Raw genomic sequence first — 23,356 nt, forward strand, 5'->3', positions numbered from 1 at the left:
AAAACACATTTTGGACCTTCAACTGACTTGAACTTTAGACTAAAGTCCTTTTTCTGAGTGACCTTATACCTTTATTATGTTTATTAAAATAATAAAATAAATGATTGAATGTTCCACTTAGTCACTACCAAAATAATCATAATACTTACGAAACTTTACCAAATGTTTCTACAATGACTGTTTTGGCGGTGACAGTTTTAGCTAATTTTGAGTACAACTCAAAAACGTTAGCGAGTTCATGACTAGCAAACATAGCTTTTAACAGTTGTACACACATTCATAATATTTTATTAAAAGACAAAATGTTTACATAATCGCGGAAAATGTTTTGGTAATGACAATTCTTAATGTTTCACACTGATTTTCAGACTTTGGGACACATTTACTTCAGAACAATGAGATGTAAGTGCTCATCATGTGGCCATGAAGGACAGGGATGCAGTCTCACTTCCTGCTCTAAAAAAAGGGGTGTGGCTAAAATAAGGCTGGAGTATGGAGTAAAACTCTGTGTCTCGGTAGTGACATGAAACTGTGGGACAGCCTTTTTTTTTAAGTTTTTAAAACAACACTAAAAAAATACATTTGAATATTGTAAGGAAAATATTGTTTTCACAAGTTGAAATGTAGGGTTTAGGGTTCCTCCCAATAGAAAGTACCCTGTAAATTATGATTTTGTGTATATTTACTTTATTACTGTCAAAATTAAGGCATTGGGTTTTAATAGATCATAACATAATTCTTGTAAATATCTAAGGTCTGAATACTTAATTTTTTAAATAGTTTTTTACTCTGGAACCACAGTTACGAATTCAGTTGAATGGTCCATATATACTTAATAAACAGTTTTATGCAAAAGTTCCACACTCCTGGTCAGATTACATGTTTTGTTGATTTTCTAAGTGAAAATAAGTTAACATCCTTTACAGGGAACAAACTTAAATGTGGCATTTTTCTAAAGGCACAGTTTCTAGTGATTTGCTGAATTTAACATATTAGAAAAAACAAAACATGTTAAATGTGCCATAACTTTTAATACAGGCCATGTTCTGTGCTTCTTTTCTTAATATGTCAAATTCAGCAAATAAACATCTTTAAAATGTGCAGAAGTGTGTTCTCTGTAGAGGATGTGTTCACTTATTTTGACTTAGAAAATCAACAAAACATGTAATTTGACCAGGAGTGTTCGAACTTTTTCATATGACTGCAGGTCGATCCGAGACCAATACCTGGTACTGGGTTGGTGTTGTTGCTAGTTCAGTGGAATATTTTTTGTCCCATGTTTATTAAACATATAACTGCTGTTGAACGCATCAGTAATAAGAATATATGATTGTGGATGCATCAGTGAAAACCTAAAAACCCTGAAGGGATCATAATTAAAGATGTCATTAAAAAGCTTCAGTTGCTCACTGCGAGAAATCTTTCCGAACCTTATGAAACTTCCTTCTGCCTTAGTGAAAAAGTTGTGTTGCTTTACTGTAATAACGTTTGTTGAAGGCACAGACGGCACAGAGCAGCACAGCAGCATCACTCGTCCAGTAAAGGGGACGTTCACTGTAGCGTCACAGAGCCAGCAAACTTTTTTTTTTTACAAGTAAAGCAGTGAATGTGTTATGGCTGCTAGGATTGTGAAACAGGACTTTGAAATGATTTTCTGTGATGTTTCGCTCTTATGACTTGTTTCGAAAACAGCTAAGAAACAAAGACTAACTGATAAACTATTCCAACCAGGGGAACTGGAGGATGAATAATTATAATACCCTCTTTCCAGAAGGGCTGGTTTTGCATCACCCAAAAATGCTATAAAAATGTAGGAAACCATTCTGACTCCCTGGTGGCCCGTCTCTCATCTTCTGCTTTCCCCAGAAACTGAGGCAGAACTGTAAACCCGTACATGCTGATGTTTTACACAATGTGGTGCACAGAATGAATGCTTCAAATGTTTATGTCCTGAACATTGGCATAGTTGGTCAGTATAAAATCACAATCATATCATAAAGGATAGACGATGGCGTATCTCTCGTCACGGAATGCTTGTTCAGAGTCACAGTAGGCAGAGGTCCGAGGACAGGCAGGCAGGTACACAGCAGGGTTATTATACGCACTTAAAAAGAAGGCTCTTCAAGGGTTCTTTAATAAAGAAAAGGGTCTATGTGGTACCGAAAAGGGTTCTTCCACTGTTACAAGCTTCATAACAATAGCAGAACCCTTTTTGGTGCTACATAGAACCTTATACATCACATTCTCCATCAGTCTGAAGAACCATTTCATCATGCAAAGAACTATTTAAGCATGCAAATGGTTCTTTGAGTGTTCATGGTTCTATATAGAATCTATATAGATCTTTTTTTTTTAAGAGTGTAGTTAACTAAAACTATTACTAAAATGAATGTGCTCATTAATTCTCATAACAGTAAAAACATCTAATAAAATATTAAATAATATTATTATAAATAATAAAAAAGTATTTTTTTTGTTTTTGCAGTACATGAATATGAGATCCCTTCTGCGTTTGTCATTAAGAAATGCAAAAGCTGAGCTGAGCGCAGTCTACCGTTGTGTTTATTTTCTTCTACTCTTATTAAATATCTACTGTCACAGCATGCAATAACAAAATAATAAAAACTAAAACTTAAACAAAATAAAACTAAAACTACAGCTTTTCACAAAATACCAAAACTAAAGCTATTCATGCACCTTCGGACTTACTGAAAGCAAAAACCAAAAGGAAAGAGTCAATAAAATGAAAAACTAATGAAAATTTTAACACTTTGCAAAAAGTAAGAAGCCAAACTCTGCAAGTGTCTGTAGGTGTGTGTAATGGTGGAGGGGTGGAGCCAGGGAGGAGCAGGAGCCTTTCTAGACTCCAAATAGAGTTCCCCCTTGGGAGGGGGAGAATCCATTGCTATTCTTAATCAGGATTACATCTTGTTTTATTATATAATTGTACATTTTGTTCATTTTCAAAACTGAAAATAAGTTAACTAATTCTCTGCAGTAAACATTTAAAAATGCTATTTTTCTGTAAATGTAGTGTACAATTGCTATATAACTGCTGAATTTAACATTGAAAAAAAATAAAACATAACATATTAAATGTGCCATAACCTTTATACCGGCCATATTTTATGTTTTATTTTTCCCCAGTATGTTCAATTCAGCAAATAAACAGTAAATGTGCATTAAAATACACAGAAGTGTGTTCTCATTGACAGATGTGTACTTAGCAACAAAACATGTCATTTGACCAGGGGTGCCTAAACTTATGCCTTTGACTGAATATCGACCAGCTTTTATTTTTAACAACTACTCCCAGAATACCAAATTCCCATGCTTTTTTGTGAAAAGTTGTTTCTGTTCAAACACCTGATTTTAAGTGTGATACATTTTGTACAACGATGAACAATTTTTTGTGTTTAATCAGTTGTTTGTTCAGTGGGGGGAAAAAAAAAATCAATCAAATGTTGGTTAAGATGCTGCAGCTAATTCAGATCAGCGCTGTGATCAAAGCTCGGTGTTCCACCATCACGCCTGCATAAACAATATGCAGCAAGCGACTAAAGGGTACGATCTTGAGTCAAAGGGAGTAAATAGCATGCAAAATTAATCGCTCTGTGGCGGAAGAAAATAAACAATTCTAACATTAGAATAAACACATGAACTAGGTCATGAGCTTGCTTTCCCTCTAGGGATACGATGGTTAGCAAACTGGCGAACTGATATGTGATGAGGCCCTAAAAGCTCTTTTAGGCTGTTACACAGTCCACAGCTTTGGATGGAAAGGCCTTCTAAGTGGAAGGCCTGTCATGAATATCAAGGATGTGAGTTAATGATGCTCACCTATCATGTTCCGTGTCCTTCTGTCTCTCTGTCAGTGCGGTTCCTCTACTTTCTTCTTATTTTGCATACACTGACATGAGTTTTGACTCTCTCTTCATGACGCATTTATATTTTTTTAGCTTTCTGTCACCTGCAATTCAGTCATCAAGTATTTGGCCTCTTGTAATTATTCTTTTCCACATACATAATAGAAGTAGTATGTAGTAGTTTCTAATTTAATTTTAAGTACAATGGTATGCATGTATAGTTTGAACACCCATGGTCAAATTACACACTTTGTTGCTTTTCTAAGTGAAAATAAGGGAACTTAAATATGGCTTTTTTGCTAATTTTATTAATTTCTATGAATTTGCCGAGTTGAACATATTGGAAAAAATAAAACATAATACAAAATGTGCCATAACTTTTTCACAGACCATGTTTTATGTTTTATATGTTTCCTAATATGTTAAGCAAATAAATAGTAACTGTGTATTAAAATGTGCAGATGTATGTTCCCTGTACTTACTTTCACTTGAAAAAATCAACAAAACTTAATTTGACCAAGGGCGCACAAACTTTTGCATTTGACTGTATACGGGAATGAGTACATCATCGCTGTTGAGACAAAACCTCCTTTATTTTTGGCATTTTTTAATTTTATTGTCATAATTTTGTAATAGCCACTGCCTTTTATATTGTGTCTCTTCCATTAAAAGTTTAGAGTTTTTTCCTTCTGCAAAGTTACAGCTTAACTTAGTTAACCTTAACTAAGTTTTATTCCAACAGCAAAAATATGTTCATGTGTTTAACAACTTGAATAAAGCACTAGAAGCTGTACAGGTTGTAAAGGCTGGGTGTGTAAGGGGTTGATAATCTTACTCCACACAGAACCTCTCACACATGCACATCATGAATATTTGGCAAACATCTCATTCCAAAATCATAAGCATTCAAATCAAAATCATTAGGCATAAACTACAGTACAAACATATTCACCTTTTTCTTTATTGAAGGCTTTCTGTGTAAAATGATGTGCTTTTTTGTTATCACCTCCTCTTGTTGCACTCCGCAGTTCTTTTTCCACACAAACCGCATGGTGAGGACTGAAGCTCTCAGTCTCTCTATGGTTCAGCATTTATATACGTCTAGAAAAAAAACTGAAACAGTTGCAGTTTCTTTTTCATAAATAAAACCAGTTTAGATGCTAGCACTTTATATAAAATGATAAAATATAACTTGCAACCACTGCAATCTGCATTGTATAGAATGGGAGACAATGAATGCATTTCCAGTGGACGCTACCATTTCCACAACTTTTTTACATTGGAAGTTGATCTTTTATTGTTATAACTATTTTCATGCTTTTCTGTATTCTCAAAACATTTAGGCACATGGATTTTTTGGCACGCCTGCATGATGAATGTGGTAGTGACCTATTGCAGAGTACTGGTTTACTCCCATTGCGAATTGCACTGCAGACTGCAGTTCCACTGTTGCATGCTGTTGCCATATGGCAACAAAATGCAAAGTACCTAAAAAAAAATGTCTTTTTTTTACGATTTCTATTAATTATGCCACTTTCACTAAGAAAAATCATAGCCTTTCTCATGTATACATGGCTGTAGGGATTTGCTTCCATTCAGCCACAACAGCATTAGTGAGGTTGGGCACTTACGTTGGGTGATGTGGCATTCCAATTTAGTGCTTTACATCACTCATGCCGGCGCTTGGCATTACGTGTGATGGCCTTGGGCTTATGTGCAGCTGCTCAGCATGGAAGCCCAATCCATGAAGCTCCTGACAAACAGTTCTTGTGCTGATGTCCAGAAGCAGTTTGGAACACAGCAGTTAGTGTTGTAGCCATGGACAGACTGTTTTTACGTGGTTCACAACTGAGCTGGATGTTTCCACTTCACAATAAAATCACTTACAGTTGACTGCGTCAGCTCTAGCAGGGCAGAAATTTGACAAACTGACTTGTTAGAAGGCATCCTATGATGGTGCCATGTTCAAATTCTACTGCCAGTGGTTGTTCATGGAGACTGCATGGCTGTTTGCTTCATTTTATGAACCTGTTCGCAGTGCATAGGCATTCAAATGAACATCATTAAGCATGAACTACAATACAAAAACAATCACTTTTTTCAAAGGTCAGAAGTGTTTCTACAGTTATTGCTGTGGCTGAAGTAGCCAAACCCACTGATTAGAATCCACAGTCCACATTCTTTTGGCCATAGAGTGTGTATGTAATTTGTCACAGTTCAGTTGAGGGTTTGTAATTTCCAATTCTTTTGTGCTTTATGATGTGGTATGTGGTATTAAATAGAAGTCTAGAGAGTCAGCGGCTCATTTGTGCCGTCATTAGAGTCCTCTTTAACTATTAAGCCATGCTTTCGACCTCTCAGCAGTGTATTAAATATCCCAACTTGAGCCTGTATTCCATTAGAAATTGCCCTTTTAGGATAATGAGGGACATCTATTTAATTATATTAGCTTTTCTCATGAAAGACTCGCTTGCTCTTTTGGGCATGAAATGTAGAATGCTGTTCTCATCTGTGACTGTCTGCACTTAGGGACACTATTTTCTGATCTGTGCTGCCCTCGTGTGGACATATAGTGATACTGCAGTGGTTAAAGCAGGCTATTTATTAATGCTGTAATGGTGAGACTGCACCAAGATGTTGGAGACTGCATGCTTGAACCATCAGCTGCATGAATCATGGAGTGACTTAATGTGTTCCATAGGTGATTCAGATAATGGAAATTGTTCTGGTGTAAAAAGAACAACACTCGCTCCTCATCCCATGATTGAAAACTGAATAGCAAAATAGTCCGTTTTAATTTCCTTGTTTTTGTGATGCCAAGTAAACCAGCTCATTTGCATATATCCACCTATTCAGCCTACAGCAGTTTAGCCCCACCCACTCACTGAAGTTATAAGAAGTGTTTCAGCCTGGACTGATTTTTGAGTGAGGCACAACACAGGGCAGCCAATCACAACAGAGGTCATTTACATATATCAGTAAAGGGATAGTAATAAAAACAGCCTGTTTAATTCTAAGGGATAAAGAGAGGTTGGAAAAAGGTCATGTAAATGACTGTTTTTGTTACATAACTCAAGAATGTCATAAGTGGAGGCAAAAAATGAACAGGAAAAAAAAAAACTACAAATAAGCTTTTAAGGTAAGCCATAATACAGGCCCAAAAAACACAATTTGAATTTCTTAAAGTCCAATTCAGAAACTGCTGAAACAGCAGCACCATAGCCCAAGGAGTGCCTTTGGAGAGGGTCTGGTAAACTTAAACACTCTTGGATGTTTATTTATTTGAATGCCTACAGTGCTAAAATTTGTCTGTTATGTTTATTCATTCAGCAGAAGCTCTTATCTAGAGAGGCTTACAAAAATGAGTGTTTACCTTCATAATAAGAGCACGGCAATGAAGATGCTCCTTTTTAGTCTTGCGGCTGCTGCACATAACGATTTTACAGCACCAAGATAACGTGCACTTGGTTTCCTTTAAAGCTGAAGGGTGGTTGTACGGCATCCGCCTCAAATTTATATAGAATATAAAGCTTTGGATCCAATTACTACCCGATTCTAAAGTTCCATGTTGGCAAACAATCTGATAAAAGCGCACTCGTAGTGAGGACACATTATGTGAGAGTGCTTGAATGAGAAACATGAGAAATATTGTGTGTGGCAGCTGGAACAACTCATGAAACATCTGTGTGTGGTTTTACACTGAGGTTCAAAATTAAAGACAGCCAACATTAATGTCTGAATGTCTGATTGACAAAGTGCCTCTGGGAAAAGTCAGACCAAGAGTGAGTCCAAAGCTGTAATATAGTTTATTAAATATTGCATAATAATGAAATCACAGCAGTAAATAGTGTTTTAAATCCAATATTGTACTGTAACAGCACTGCAAAAAAAAAAAAACAAAAACAACAACAACTGCAAGGTGGGCCTCTGCATGTGGAAGATCACATCATCATCGTCATTATGCACTACAGGCATTATGTCACACGCTTTATTAATAAACTGTGGCGTTCGCAGTCAGGATCTCGGTAATTGTTTTCCATGACACGCGTGTGCTGAAACAATCATCATATCCTTCAAAGGAACATTGATTTACTTAAGAACGAATCAAGGCAAAATAAAAATGAGGCACAAATAAATGAAGCCATGAGACAAAAGGCATCTCAGTCCTAGCACAGTGTCAGATATTCTCACTCGTTCATTCTGGTTACAGCACCTGTGCCAAGCAACTCTGTGCTTTCTCAAAAGTCTTCATGTGGTATAAACTGCTATGTTCATAGAGGCTGTTGTAACTTCAAACACTGTCATTCATTCATTCAATATACATATTTACAATTATGAAAGGAGAAAACTAATTCGCTTCTTTGCTCATATCCAAAGCACAGGTTTCTCAAGACACTATATTCTTATGCTTATGCTGTATATAGCATGACATTTTGTGGAGCCAAACAGAATAAAGCCATGGCAAATTTCTGATATGTAGGGTAACAACTTAAATATTGACGTAGGTCAGATTGTGGTCTTAGGTTGTTGAAACCTTTGGTGATGATAGCAAATACATTCCAAACAAGGGCAAACACCGACCGGCCACTTCATTAAGTACGCTGCCTTGTATCTACACTCAGTGTCCATTTTATTAGCTCCATTTACCATATAGATGCAGTTCTTTGTAGTTCTACAATTACAGACTGTAGTCCATCTGTTTGTCTGCATACTTTGTTAGCCCCCTTTTACCTGTTCTTTAATGGACAGGACCACCATAGAGCAAGTGTAATTTGGATGGTGGGTCATTCTCAGCACTGCAGTGACACTGATGTGGTGGTTAGGTTAGGTATAAAATGGACGAAAAGTGCAAAAACAAGGAGATATACTTAATGAAGTGGTCAGTGACTGTATCTTCAGTCCTACTGCATGTAACTGATGAATGGGTTTTCTTACGCGTTTGTATCAGACAGAAGGCTCACACACAGATTGACATCCCTCTGATGAGACACTCCTCACATGCTCACCAGCGACACACTCTGGCATGGCTGCACAATACTACAGAGAGCAGAAGCATTCAACCTTCCTTAAGCTCAAACTCTCCATGGCTGTCAGAGAACACCAGAAACCCATGCATGATATGTCTTTACCACAGTTCTACACAGTAATTGATTAGTTTATCTTCATTTCTATTGAAACCACACCAGAAACGCAGCTATAGCAGAGAAAACTAATCTTGCGTGAAAATTATAAATAGTTTGTTGAGCATCCTGCATCCAGATTTGGAGCATTTGTAGCTTACTCGTATAAATGGCACTTCAAGATTGGAACTGGAAGGAGGTACGGCATTTCATTACCCATCACACATTCCCAACACAGCCGTGTATCACACATTCACTGTCTGATGTACCATCAGGCATGCCACTGTCTGATGTAGCTGGCAATGATAGTATAAACTTTTGTTAATGCATGCTATCCTTCATTCTCACAACATTCTCTAAAGAAAAAAAAAGTCTAATATCTCACACAGGTCTACAGTGCAGCAGTATTTTAGGGCAATCCATAGGGCCACTTTCAAAGTAACTTAACCTCCATATTTCCAGGACATAAATATTACAATATTTTAAAGTCATATTTTAAATTTTTTCAAATCTGAACTATTAATTTTTTCTAGAAGTTTGGTTTGGATACTCCAGCAGCACTGTATCTGCCTCACGTCTGGCCCTAAAACGCTGTCACAGTGTACGAGCCAATGGAATAAACAGTATTTGGTTGCTATACTTACATTTCCTAACTGCAAGTATAATATGCAACGTTAGTCACACTACTAAGTGCTAAGTGTTTCAAATTTATCAGCCGATGGACACCAAAATAAAGCATAGTCTTCCCTTAATTATCAACAGAAAACTTACATCATTTTTTATATATAGTAACAGATGTGCTTCAAAATACTGCAGTCATGATTATCAAAATGCGAGACGCCATAAGAGATAATAACATACCTCCATTACTCTGTTTATATGGAAAGAAAGCCAGTCAGGACGGTTTCAGAGCAAATCAGGATGTTTTCAGTGCAGAATTTTTGTGCTGGTCCATTCAGTTTATATTTCAATGAAAAAGCACTATCATCAAAAATATGAAGTTCTGAGATATGGAGATAAGGGGGTTTGTAACAGATTCCATTTGTTATTCAGTCAAGCTGACAGAATCAGTTCTAAAAACATCCTGAGGGGTTGCACGACTACTAATTTTTACTAGGCAACCGTAACCCTGAAGACACACCATTTTGTGTCACTGTATTCCTACATATCACTGTTGTCAGAAGAAAACCTCGTATCTCCATTTTTGACATTTTTCAGTTTTTGACATTTTTTGAAAATACCTGTTGCTCTTTACATTGTGTGTAAATTTCATGATGAATGGACCAAAAGAAATGACCCAAAATGACTTGGACAAAAGTCTGGTTCCACTGACTTACATTAAAAGTGAAGTATGTTTTTTCCTTTTCCTGTAAAGTTACCATGTTGGAGATGCAAGGTTTTCTTCCGACAACAGCGATATGGTTGAAAAGACAAATAAAGAGGTCATTGGGCACTGTCCTTTGATTAGTTGCCAACAGCGTTGAGTAGTGGACATGAGTGCAGTGGTTCTGAAACCGGTCCTCTGGGAGCCCATGTTCTTGCTCTATCTCTGTGTTGCAAGTTAAATTGCAGCAAAAATCTGGACAGTCTGGGGGTCCCTGAGGACTGTTATGAGAACCACTGATGTAGTGAACCGACTAGTCAAATAGTCTATGCAACCCCTACCTGATGTAGTTCTCTAAACACTAAAACATTAGTGTCTGTTTCAGTGCATTTGAAGGCCATGTCTGTACAGAAGCTGTAACCACACAAACATTTCAAAATTTGCCCCATAATTTTATATTGCTGTCAAAGGCAGTGTGTATACAGGAAGTCCAAATTGATTTTCAATACTGAAGTATTTCTTAGACCCGCATGGGGCTTTGCTGACCTTTGTCCGGTCCGTTAACCTTCAATGGTGCCAAACTCCTTTAACTGCCTTCAGTCACCCTCCAACAACTTACAACACACTGCAAGGCCCTTATACATTCAAAGTAGAGTAATTGGGAGTCTTCCATGTGTTTTTAGTCTGTTTTGTGTACTTCAGAGTTACTAGTCTCTAGTGTGTTAATGTCAGGTATGTGATGCAGTAAAAACATGCGCCATGGCATTAAATTCAGCGATGCAAATGTAAAATTAAATAACTTTTTTTTTTTTTAAATAAGTTTTAAATATATTGTAAAGTATTAAGGACTGTTAAAGGAGCCTTTCACTTAAAAAATACAACAGCAAGAATTAAAAGAAAAAATTGAAAGACTGAAAAGATTATCTGCCATTGCAGTAAAGTTGTCCTCGCCGACATGCTGCAAACCTTACTGATCACATACCTGGACATTCACCTGGGCAAAATACAATACTGAAGGGGGGAAAAAAAATCAACACTTGAGCTCATCGGTAATGGTGTCCAATCGAGGCTGTTAGAATCTCTACATACAGACCACTCGCTATCACATGTTACAAATGAACGGCTTTCACGTAGTTCCCTGGGAAAGTGCCAAACTGTTTAGTCCTCTTGGATGTACCTGCAGAGACAAACACACATACACATGTAGAAGAGTAATGAGTCTGAGTCACGGAAGGATGATAGGGCAATGTGTTGCTGGGCTGTGGTTGCTGTGCTAAGGGCTCTGCAGACAGACTGATTTAGTAGCACTGTAACTCTATATGGCCCAGTCTGTATGGCATCCAGCTCTGTGACTAATGACATACCGACAAACCAGCCGTCATCGCATTTCTCCATGACGTTCACAAGGTCTCCCTCCTGCAGCTCCAGCTCATCGTCATTCTGTGGCACGTAGCTGTACAGGGCCTGGAATCTGCATGGCCACACAACACGTCACACACAAGGGGCACAAGTGTGTTTGAAAGTTATTATAAATCCTGTATTTGGTTAAGCAAACATGCAAGCAGCTTCTTTCGGACACTGTTTCAAGTTTGCACTCTTATTCTAACTATCTGAGACAGTATAAATGTAAAAATGTACAAAATCAAGTTTTACATGCACTTTACACAATATTCAGAAAAACTCTGTTGGTCTATAAAGACTTAAGAAAATAAGATCAGCAAAAACAAGACTGATAGTTTTGTCTGCTGACTGGAGTGAGCGCTTCATCAGAAGCCATGATACATAGTTGGAACAGAGCTAGTACACATAGTTGGACAGTGAAAAGTTTGGATAGTAAGTTATTCCCATGGTGAGACCAGTCCACCTAAAAGTCTTCACTGCTGAACAGTTACATAAGGCTATGGAAGCCTGTGTTTTGAGTATCTTTTTCTAGACGAGCTTTTATTGTTAACGGGTTAGTTTTGAGATGAATAAGATGAATCCACTGCCTGCCATTTAGCATCAGTGGCTTTTAATATCACTTACTGTCCTTGTTTTTAGTCTGTGTTAACCCTTAGAAGTCAAATCACAATGGTGGTTTTACTATACATTAGTATACCAATGTATAAGTGTAAATACTATACAGCTTACATCAGTATTTATATGTAATTACCCTACACTCTACCAATAAGAGTCTAAGCTTATCATCCACCTTCTTCATCCATCACTTTCACCATCGTCCATCACTGCTCCTTTCAATAAGCTACAAAATTAAACCAAATGTAAAACAAGGTATTCCATGCCGTGGTAGACCTAAGGGGGCTTTAAAGTGTGACAGTGCTACAGGGCTATCGGCATATGCTACTTTTCAAAAGTTTGAAATTAGTGTTTTAAATTAATCAAGACCAATTTTGTTGCAGAAAAAAAGATTCAAGTATGTCAGTCCTGTCACCAACCCTGGTTTTCGAGATCTACTTTCCTGCCGAGTCTAGTTCCAATCACAATCTGCCACACCTGCTCCAGCTAATTTACTTCTTTAGAGCTTCTTAATTGGCTAAATCAGATACATTAGTGTTGGCTAAGGGGGAGGCAGCATGTTGGTTGCAGGTTGCAACTATATTCTGCAGGTAAGTAGATCTCCAGAATGAGGCTTGGTGACCACTGATGTAGATGATTCTGGAATGAAGTTAAAATAAACAAATCAAATCTCATTAGGATCAAATCTGAAGGCAGAAAACCTGACACTAAACAGAGAATTACAGTATATGATTTATCATGTAGGGACGTGGCTCTGTAGTGTCGGAGTGCTTAAGTCCTGCACTGTTTGGTGATCTAATATGCTGTAACACACGATTCATTGTTGTGGCATGATAAGTGTTGTGCACAGATGGTGTACACATTCACACACACACACATACAGATGGTGACGCAATACTCACATGCCGCAGCTCAGGCGTCCAGGTTCGGGGCTGCTACTTTGTGACTGGGGTTGCTGGGAAATGATGAGAGAGTGTTTACTGAGGTGGGGCATCAGTCTGTGGGTGGAGTCTAAAGGACGGGACAAAGTGCTGCAGTACCTCACTGAGGTCTCTGCTATATTCATGATCTCATTACACACTGCCTCCTTTTGGAGGAGGAAAGTCAGCAGAAGGAGGGTCCACAGAGGAAAGGTCAGGAAGGGTCAGTCAGTCAGATGGAGATTGAGTTTGAGGAAGGGGCGGGCAGGTTAGAGAAGACAGCAATGGAAGTCCAGTGAGTAACAAGGCAGAAAAGAAGGGTTGTCCATTAATACCACAAAAGCCAGATGTGGTGAGAAGGATCCACGGAATAGGCATGGAAGAGTAAGACAGTAGAGTGAGTCCATACAGGAAAAATGAAGGATTAGATAGATTTATAGATGCAAGAAATTTTACAGAGTTTTGGCATGCATTAAAGGAGGGAGTTTTAAATACTAGAAAACTTAAAAAAGACAGAAATGAAAGATGGGTTCAGGTGATTCACAGTGACTGGATTTAGATCATGAATTCCCCATTTTACACTGCAAATATAACAACAACAATCCATCTATGCATGAACTATTAACTGGCTTTGTTTTGTAGAGTTGGAGAAATTGTCATGTGGATGTGTTACCGTGAATGAGTTGGCATTCATGTTGTTATCCTGGATGTCGAACAACATGACCGGACTTCTTGAGGATCGCCCATGGTAGTCTCCTTCATTCTTCAGAGGCTGAGGAAAAAAGGACACTAATGGTCAGCTATAAAAGCCACCCTGAGGTTAAACTGGACTTTAGTTGAATCTTTGTTTAGAACTTCACTGGGGAGTGTGAGTTAGTAACAGCCACCACATTTCCTGTTGCAGTCACACAAAAATAACAACAACCTGCAAGTCACACCCACATACACCAACCATTACAAAGTGGAAAAGCTTATGAATAGTAGTGAGCACTTAAGGTTATATATTGTATTGGAATTGGAACCCCGATGCTGTTAAAGCAAAATATAAAAATGAAACATATTCTGAACACAGACAAATTATTATAGATCACATCTGAATCTCTCTGTCTGCAGTTGGCTTAATTTTCAACTGCTGGTATAACGTTCCATATATAGAGATCCACACTACACATGCAAAGTTTCACAAGAAGCCACAGGAAAGCCTGCAACTGTTTTCTCTATATTTGTGTTAAACAAACAGCTCTCAAAAGGATCCATGCAGCCACTTCTTCCTCAAATGTGTTTCCTTGCCTTGCGTGTGTGTATACAAGCTCGCATCACATCTCATTTCAGTCACAATACTGTTCCTTTAAAGGGCCCATATTTTTTGGGTTTGTTTTTGTTTTTCCCTAAAATCCACCTTTAATTTGTCAAACTTTGTATACCAAAACAGCATTAATGTATTTTTACATGACAATTTAACCTCTCTTACAATCCAACCTCTCTTTATCCCTTAGAATTAAACTAGGCAAGATTTCTTACTTTGTTTTTAAAACTGATATATGTAAATGACCTCTATTCTGATTGCCTCACTCAAAAAAAGCAGTCCAAGTTGAAATTGATGGTACAAACTGTTGAAAAGGTTCAGACTGAAATCCTCAGGGACATTGGAAAAATAAACTTCAGCCACTCCTTTCAAATGTCTTGATCCTTCAGAAGCCTGAAATATTTCATTGCTTCCCATCAGCCAGGAACAGTACATTTTATTGTTTTCTGACCACTTCCAACTTGCGCTCCAACAACTATGCGACAGACTGTGGCAGTAACAACACTCTTTACCATTTCAACATGAATTTGTTGTTTTACATATGTACATGTATTCACGGTGGTGACATCACAACCAAGATGAATTCAAAACAGTTTGCATTCCATTTGCTGTGATTTCCATATATGGACTGGTATGGACAAGTATGTAGAATACAATCAAACTCTTATTTCAAAAAAGCACAGTAAATTAGATCCTCCATGATATGGGCCCTTTAATTTAAACATTAGGTCGGAAGTTGATGTTAGTGACTTAAGCTTAGCTACAGCACTGGTTGCACCTGGAGTAAGCATTTCACACCATGCAGGAGATACCTCTGCTGGGCTATTGCTCCAGCTGCACGGAGCCTTGTGGAGGCCGCCGACCCTGTCTAGCTCCACCCTTTCCCCCTGCTGCAGCTCGTGCTCCAGCCTGGCGCTACCCCCACCACCCAGCCAACCCTCCAGGCCAGCGCCTCCGCATGGACTCAGGCTGCGGGACAGGCGAGGCGAGGGGGGGCACAGAAGAAAGTCCTCGCCCTGCGGCGGGGTGAAGGTGAGGAAGGGAGTGGCCGAGCTAGGCCTTGGTGGGTAGGGCGGGGGCAGGGGCGAGGTGGACGGCGAGGCTGCAGGGGAGATGTAGTAGGGACTGCTGGTGATAGGAGGCACAGGGCTGGCAGAGTGGGATGGCGGCAGATACTCGCCCAAGCGGTAGGTGCCGCTGGGTAGGGGCGGGAGGGGAGGTGTGGGGGCGGCCGGGGGGCTGCAGCTCACCCCCTCCACAGTGAGGGAGATCCACTCGCTGGACACGGCATGGACCTCAGGTGACACAGAACGGGAAGGAGGGCGGGGAAGGGGCAGGGGGGAGGTGGTGAGGAGATTACGGGACGGCTTTGAGTCCACATAGATCAGGGTCAGGAAGACGGATACGAAGAAGAGAAGGAAGAAAAGTGTGAAGATCGAGGAGGGAAAAGAGAGTGAACCATCAAACAATGAAAACAATAATGGATACAACTAGAAAATAAAACAGAACTTTTAACTTGTTTTTTAAATCTTTCCTCAAAAAACAACCGATTCACTATAGTAGTTCACATTTTTCCTTGCTCTAACATTAACAAATCCTTCCTGAGCTGAAGGAGGTGCATTAAAGCAAGGAAAACTATACAGTGTGCAGGGCAGCAGTACTCCAGGATCAGGGCTGGGAACCACTGCACTAGAGCAGCAGAGCAGCATGAGTGTTGCTCACCTGTGGCGAGGCATTAGTGCTGCGATGAGGGGAATGGCTAATGGGAGGGTCAGGGTAGTCCACTCCATTTTTAACACGGGGTCTTTTGTGCACCTCTACGTAAGTGACAGGGAAGATGCCTTGCCGGTTGGTGCCTGAGATTTTGCCCTCATACCAATTCTCATCCACCCTACGAATCAATGTGATGCGCTCGCCCTGCAGGCAAAGAGAAGGTTAAATAGATAACTTTAAAATACTGACAGCCTCTAAAGAGAGTAATTGTACTTAAACAGAAAAGAATAGAGACTTTTGAGTCTTAGGCCAAATGCTGTATGTTTTTTTTTTATGCTATTGCTATACTTCAGCAGCCGTAGTTTTTTCATTCAAATAAAGCTTTTAAATGGCAAATTTCATGAGCGCTCTCCTGATAAAACCAAAGCTACTACCACTCTTGCCATGGTGATAAAAATAGGAAACATCATTCACCCTACTATCATGTTCATCTCTTTATGTGAGCTTTATGTTTGGTTCATGTGAGTCCCATGTTCACGCAATGAAAATGTTATTGCTAAAAGTAATAAATGCTTTCTGATTAAGTGTTTTTTGGCCACTCGTGTAGTTATATTCAAATGCACTGCTTTTACATTGAAAAAATCTCTCTTTAGGGACAATATTGTGCAAGAAGGGGGCAAATGTGATGAATCACAATTAACTACACAAATGTATGCAATCATCATTAATTATTTTAACTGTTTAACAACCCTAATGTATGTATATACAATATATGTCTACAAATGTACACACTCTTACAAGAGAAGAAATGGAAGGGATACATGCTTTGTAACAGTTATGTACAACCCCATTTCCAAAAAAGTTGGGATGCTGTGCAAAATACAAATAAAAACAAAATGCAATGATGTGCAAATCATTTAAACCCTATATGTAATTGAAAATAATACAAAAACAACATATCAAATGTTGAAACTGAGAAATTGTATTGTTTTATTGTTGCTGATTTTATTGAATCTGGAAAAATCTCTGTATGCAAGGGATAAGGCCAAAAACCAGTATTTGCTGGCTGCGATGTTTGGGCTCTCAGGAAGCACTGCATTAAAAACAGATATGATTCTACAGTGGAAATCACTGCATGGGCTCAGAAAAACTTCTGAACACCACTTTCTGTGAACACAGTTCATCACTGCATCCACAAATGCTGCCACCTTCTCTGGGCCTGAGCTCATTTAGAATGGACTAAGGGGAAGTGGAAAAGTGTCTTGTGGTCCCACAAATCAATTTAAATTCTTTTTGGAAATCATGGACGCTGTGTCCTCTGGGCTATAGACCACACAGCTTGTTATCAGTGCACAGTTCAAAAGCCAGTATTCGTGATGGCATGGGGTGCATTAGTGCACATGGTATGGGTGACGTGCACAACTGTGAAGGCAACATTAATGCTGACCGATATACATGATTACATATCCAGATGACACTTCTTTCAGGGAAGGCCTTCATTATTTCAGCAAGACAATGTCAAACCACATTCTGTACGTATAACAACAGCATTGCTCCATATTAAAAGAGTCCAGGTGCTAAACTGACCTGCCTGCAGTCCAGACCTGTCACCTGCTAAAAACATTCAGCGCATTATGAATTGAAAAATATGACAAAAGAGACCCCACACTGTTGAGCAGCTGAAATCCTGTATCAATCAAGAATGGGAAAACATTTTACTTTCAAAACTACAGCAATTGGTCTCCAATACCTACAGAGTGCTGTTAAAAGAGGAGGTGATCAAACACAATGGTACACATCCTACGTCCCAACTTTTTTGGAACGTGTTGTTAGCATCAAATTCAAAATGGGCATATATTTTTCAAAAAACAATAAAATTTCTCAGTTTCAACATTTGATATGTTGTTATTGTAGTATTTTCCTTTAAAAATATGGTATAGATGATTTGCATTTCATTGCATTCTATTTTTATTTACATTCTGCAGAGCGTCCCAACTTTTTTTGGAAATGGGGTTGTACTTCTAAAATTAAACTAGATTCCAGACTAAAATGTATCACTGATGATATAATTAAATATTCAGTTTAATCATTGTCCATACACTGATGTCTGTAATTTCTACCTTTCTGAAAGACATCTCAACAGCGGTGTCACCAGTGAAATTAAAGCGGGCAATGGCCTCTCCATACTCCAGCACTTGAACGGGAGCACTCTTCTTGGGCTGGGCTTTTTCTGTAGGGGGCAGGAGCTAGAAAAATCCAGCACACAAAACAGAAATGAGAATGATTAGCATGAGATGAATATAGTGTGACCAGACTGAAATCTTATTTTATACAGGTCAAAAAGAAATATTACTGCAAGCAGATGAGCGTACCTCAACGTAGTTGCGAGGGAAAATTCCAACTCTACCATGATGCTCTCCTTCATACCAGTTCTGGTCCACTTGCCGATAGATGTACACAATATCTCCCTTTTGAAATGGCAGCTCCCTGACAATGAGAGAAGTCCAGTTAAGTATTGTATTATTTAAATTATTTAGGTCTTTCTAAACTGTCAATATGCATTTACTGCTAATAAATAATTTAAAATGTTTTTAAAATTCTATCTATCTATATATCATTTAAAATTATTTATTAGCAGTAATCAACATAAATTTATCATGCTACAAATATCAATATCAAATATCACTTAGAACACTCACTTTACAGTCTCTGCTTTGAAGTTAAACAGGGCCAAGGCAGGTGTTCTCTGTAAACATACGTCATACAGACTCTTAACACTGGAACATGATGCTCGGCACCAATGCAGTCAAAAATAATACAAGCAATACATCATGGCTGTCATGTAGCTGTCTGTCTCACGGTGGTGGAACGTCCTATTGGGAAACATATAAGCCACACTTCCTCAAAAAAGGGACAAGTCATCCTGTTAATGAGTCAGTAAGTCAGTCACCTCTGGTCCAGATTTCCTTTTCTCTGTGTCGCTGATGGTAAGCAGGTCCCCAAAGCGGTCATTGGTGATGAACTGCTGATGGGTGAGCACCAGGCCTGCGTGTCTCCGGGACGCTATGTCCGCTTCTTCCTGCTCTCGCTTCAGGCGCCTCTGCTCCTCTAGAATTTTCTGGAAATACATCGCTGCTGTCATGTAACTTTTTTAATCGATTTGAAAATGCCAGCTGCCTTTTATACTATGTGAATGCTTAACAATAAAAACAATATAAACACCAAACAAAAAAATCTAAAATACATTTAAGTAACAATATCAGATGTTAAGAAAACGTTTATTCCTATAAAGATGAGTCTGACAAAGTAAAGTTTTCTTATGATAGCAATGATATCTGGCTTGCAGTGTACTCACAATATCAATGTAAGAATAGTTCATAAAACACAGTTTACTTTATATGCATATACAATTCTTTAAATTGTTTCATTACCTATATATCAAAGTATTCTTCTAGCACAATTTATCCAAATTCACTGTCAGATATTATGAATAGTTTTCAAGCATTTAAAAAATGGTATGTGGAGAAAAACTGAACAATATTTACGATGTTTTAACAAAACAGTCGTCAGTATGTTCACTACAAACACCAAAACATAACCTGTACCTCTTTGTCTCCATAGCGTCTGCGGACCACCTCATCTGTGTTTTCTCCCTGGTCTCCTTGACTTAATGGGTGTGAGGATTCGGAATCTGTTTGAGACAAACAAGAGTAACTTACAAAATAAAATTTACGGAATACATTTTCGGCATGATGACTAAAAAATGTACGGAATCAAGAGAACTCCCATGCTAATTCACCACAGTCGAAACACTACCACCACACAACAATAAACTAAAAAGTTAATGAGGATAATTAATGAAGGATCTGGCATGGATAATGCAGTTGGAAAGAACACACAAGTAAATAGAGAACCAAACTGATGTGAACACACAATGGTCTCCATGCTTGATTCAGCACTGCAAACATCAGATTACAAAAGTATAAAAATGTTTGAATGTTAGCCATGATGTGTCCAAATAAAAGAAGGTATTAGAAACTATAGAACATCACATATGTGAGAATATACATTCACATTCACAGTGTGCAAATGTATAATACAAAGAGATCACAATGACAAATGTAAAACAGTATGTATTAATAAGGTGCAAAAAGATCAAACGAACAATCATTTCAGTCGAACTATTTAGTCGAAGCTATTTTAAACTATGTTTCATTAAACTATGAGTCATGGCAAGGAAAGTGTTTCATTAAAATAATATGGTTAAGTATTAGGTGTAGTTTTATGATGGAATCTGGGGTGCTAAAATTCACAGCAGAAGCTTATAAAGAACAAATCTCATTTATATTAGCTCTTTTCTTTGTTCGGTAAGACAGAAAACTGTATAACAGCTGTATTTGTTAATATCTGTGTTATTATATTTGGCTGACATTTAAAAATTTTAAAGATTTGGAATCAAAGGTTGCCACAGCTAGGTTCTGAGGACTGCACTGACAGATCAATCGCAATTCAAGATTGCTTAAGATTGCTTGAGTGAAATAACAACTGACCACAAGAAAAGGTCAAATAAATAAATAAATAAATAAATAAATAAATCACATTATTGACATGAAATGACATACTTTCAGACAAACCAGCAGAACTGAAACAGAGATGAATGTGATATCTTTGTCACATACCAAACAAAGTAGAATGGATATCATGTCATTTTGTCACAAGAGCACACAAAGTTGGCCACACACTGCACACCACTGAGATGGGGAAAGTAAAGTCATTTGGTGGTGAAGGGATAGCAGACAGGAGAGAGGGATCAGAGGGAAATGAGTGGTCACAGGCATGGCCATGGCGAAGTGTGAATGTGGAGAGAGTAACACTCAGGAGAGTCGCAGCATAGCCACCTCCACAGTGGTTTTTATTGGCGTCTGAGCATTCCCCGTCCGTGAGCTCATGGGCGTCCCCCCCCTGGCACGGCGAGCCGTCGCCATTACTGAGCCTCTCCAGCACCTCCAGAGAAGACAGACGCTGAGGGATAACAGGCCTGGGCCTGGACGAGAAGATTCGACCATCTGCCACATCTCCGGCCAGGGCTTTGGTGGCTGAGAGAGTCTTTTTGGCCTGATGAGTGTGCAGCGTTCTCCGTAAGGAAAACGGCGCTGGACCCATCAATAATAAGTTTGTGGGAGGGGTTGCTCTTCTTTCTGGGACAAAGCTACTGCTGGCTTGCTGGCGCTCATGCCTGCGGATGGTGGTGAAGCGGGTGTAGGAGGCCGGACAGGAGCCTTTACACTTACTGGGTTTGAGGTGGAGTGGGTGGAAGGGGAGATGGTCATGATGATGGTGGTGATGATGGTGCTCTGATGTTGGGGTGCTGGCCACTGAGGGACCACTTAAAGTATTCTCAGCTGCAGCACTTTGAACACAGCTGTTTTCCAGTTCTTCTTCTATTCCGTCTGTGTGTGAGTGTGAGTCAGTTCTTGAGGTATGGTTCTGATTAGAGGGTTCCATGCATTCTGCTGCTTCTCCACCTGAGAAAGAAGCCTCCTCTCTGGACAGTTTGTCCTCTACAGGCACTAGCGGGCAGTCGTCTGTTTGTGTCGGCCCTGGCACGACCAAAGACTCAGCAGAGAGAGCCGACTGGAGGAAGCAAGATCCAGGGGCAGGACTGTGGGCGGGGCTTGGGCCGCTGGGTAGGGTGGGCATGGAGGCGGAGCGAGTGGGTGCCGTACTGGAGCGCTGAATGATGCGTTCAAACTCCATCACCCGAAATGTCACGGCATCCCGCGGAACATTCCCTGACCGCTCCGGACCACTGAGCTCGTCCCCTGGCTTCTCAAAGAGAGAGGCCAGGCTGCGGACGCTGCCATGTGGGCTGGAGCCCAGTGAGCTGGGCCTTTGGATGTGGTGCATGTTCCTGTACAGTGCAGAGAACTCCGCTGTGCTCCTCAGAGTACCACTGAGAGGACCGTTTTTTGGAGATGTCCTGCTCTCAGGCAAACAGTTGGAGGCTTTGGAGTGAGAAGCTAACCCATGATCACTGTCTGTTGCATCTCCGTTGCCCAATACATGGCAGGGCTCCTGGTGCAGATCCTCACAGCTGTGCGCTTTTGGCCGAGACGCAGGCTCAGCCCTCCTCTCCTGGCCCTCATCAGCAGAAGGGGAAAGCTTAGGCTTGAACTTGGAGGGAAGGATTTGAGGGATGCAGGCTTTGGCAGCAGACAGAGACTTTTTACTCTTATTCTGATTACCTAGCGTGTTACTGGCAAGAACTGAGCGACTATTTACAGAGGAGCATGGTGAAATCATACAGCCATTCCCACCTTTATAATCCACTGGCAGGCATGCAGGGTAACAGAACAAAAAGCATGTTAGATTACTCTTGCACTAAATTAAAAACACAAAAACACATTTCATTGTTATCATATCATCAGTACTAGACAATTTTGTTTCTCTGAAGAATATACAACAGTAGAAATGAGATAAAAACTATTACAAATCAGATTATCAAAGAGGATGCATATAACTGTAGCTACAGAATGCAGATCTGCCACAGAGAACTACTTCAGAACTATTACAGTAAAATCTCAAAAATACGACCTTAAATCACTGGTTATACCTAACCTTTGAAGGAATATGATGAGCACATAAAAATAAAAGAAACTGCCATGCAATGATCATAAATTAAATAATGATAAAAAGAAACACATTTTACTTAAATTATGCAACTAACAGAACTAACTGGTTCAGAAAGCACCAGAAAATCTCTGGCATCTTAAATATAAAAAAGAGCTGAATGATCCCCCTCTATAAAATACCAGAGTCCCCCTTGAGAACACTACAACACAACCAGCACATCCTCTTTCTTTATTTAACATACATAGTCATGCAGTTTCTTAACTGAAGCTGCAGCAAACACAACACAAATCCTATTCCTTCAGTCTCAGAACGTCAGATCTAAATATTCATGAATAGAGAGATGATCAACATGTCAGTAGTCCTGGGACAATGGTATTTGCCATTTCAAATGAGCTTCACTTCAAAGACATCATATCCATTTTGACCAAGTCAAATGAGATCTGAACTTCTAAAATAAA

The 23,356-nt window shown here is 39.2% G+C and overlaps 1 protein-coding gene across 5 annotated transcripts in view; it reads right to left on the reverse strand.

The window, feature by feature from the left end:
- Positions 1-7,653: 7,653 nt before the first annotated feature.
- Positions 7,654-23,356, reverse strand: part of LOC118810578 (sorbin and SH3 domain-containing protein 1) — a 52,199-nt gene continuing 36,496 nt past the window's right edge. For 3 of the 5 annotated variants that reach the window (XM_036574437.1, XM_036574434.1, XM_036574436.1), the window contains 11 exons: positions 19,871-19,956; positions 19,216-19,383; positions 18,965-19,011; positions 18,638-18,752; positions 18,386-18,511; positions 16,275-16,469; positions 15,365-15,919; positions 13,920-14,018; positions 13,229-13,413; positions 11,675-11,781; positions 7,654-11,487 (listed from right to left, as the gene is read on the reverse strand). In XM_036574437.1, the coding sequence (XP_036430330.1) occupies positions 11,420-11,487; positions 11,675-11,781; positions 13,229-13,413; positions 13,920-14,018; positions 15,365-15,919; positions 16,275-16,469; positions 18,386-18,511; positions 18,638-18,752; positions 18,965-19,011; positions 19,216-19,383; positions 19,871-19,956 (1,751 nt within the window). In that variant the 3' untranslated portion in view covers positions 7,654-11,419. Of the gene's footprint in view, positions 11,488-11,674; positions 11,782-13,228; positions 13,414-13,919; positions 14,019-15,364; positions 15,920-16,274; positions 16,470-18,385; positions 18,512-18,637; positions 18,753-18,964; positions 19,012-19,215; positions 19,384-19,870; positions 19,957-21,163; positions 22,595-23,356 lie in introns of all 5 variants that reach the window. The other 2 variants (XM_036574439.1, XM_036574438.1) reach the window with 2 other exon arrangements.

This window comes from Colossoma macropomum, unplaced genomic scaffold (assembly GCF_904425465.1).
Source record: "Colossoma macropomum unplaced genomic scaffold, Colossoma_macropomum, whole genome shotgun sequence".
NCBI lineage: Eukaryota > Metazoa > Chordata > Actinopteri > Characiformes > Serrasalmidae > Colossoma > Colossoma macropomum.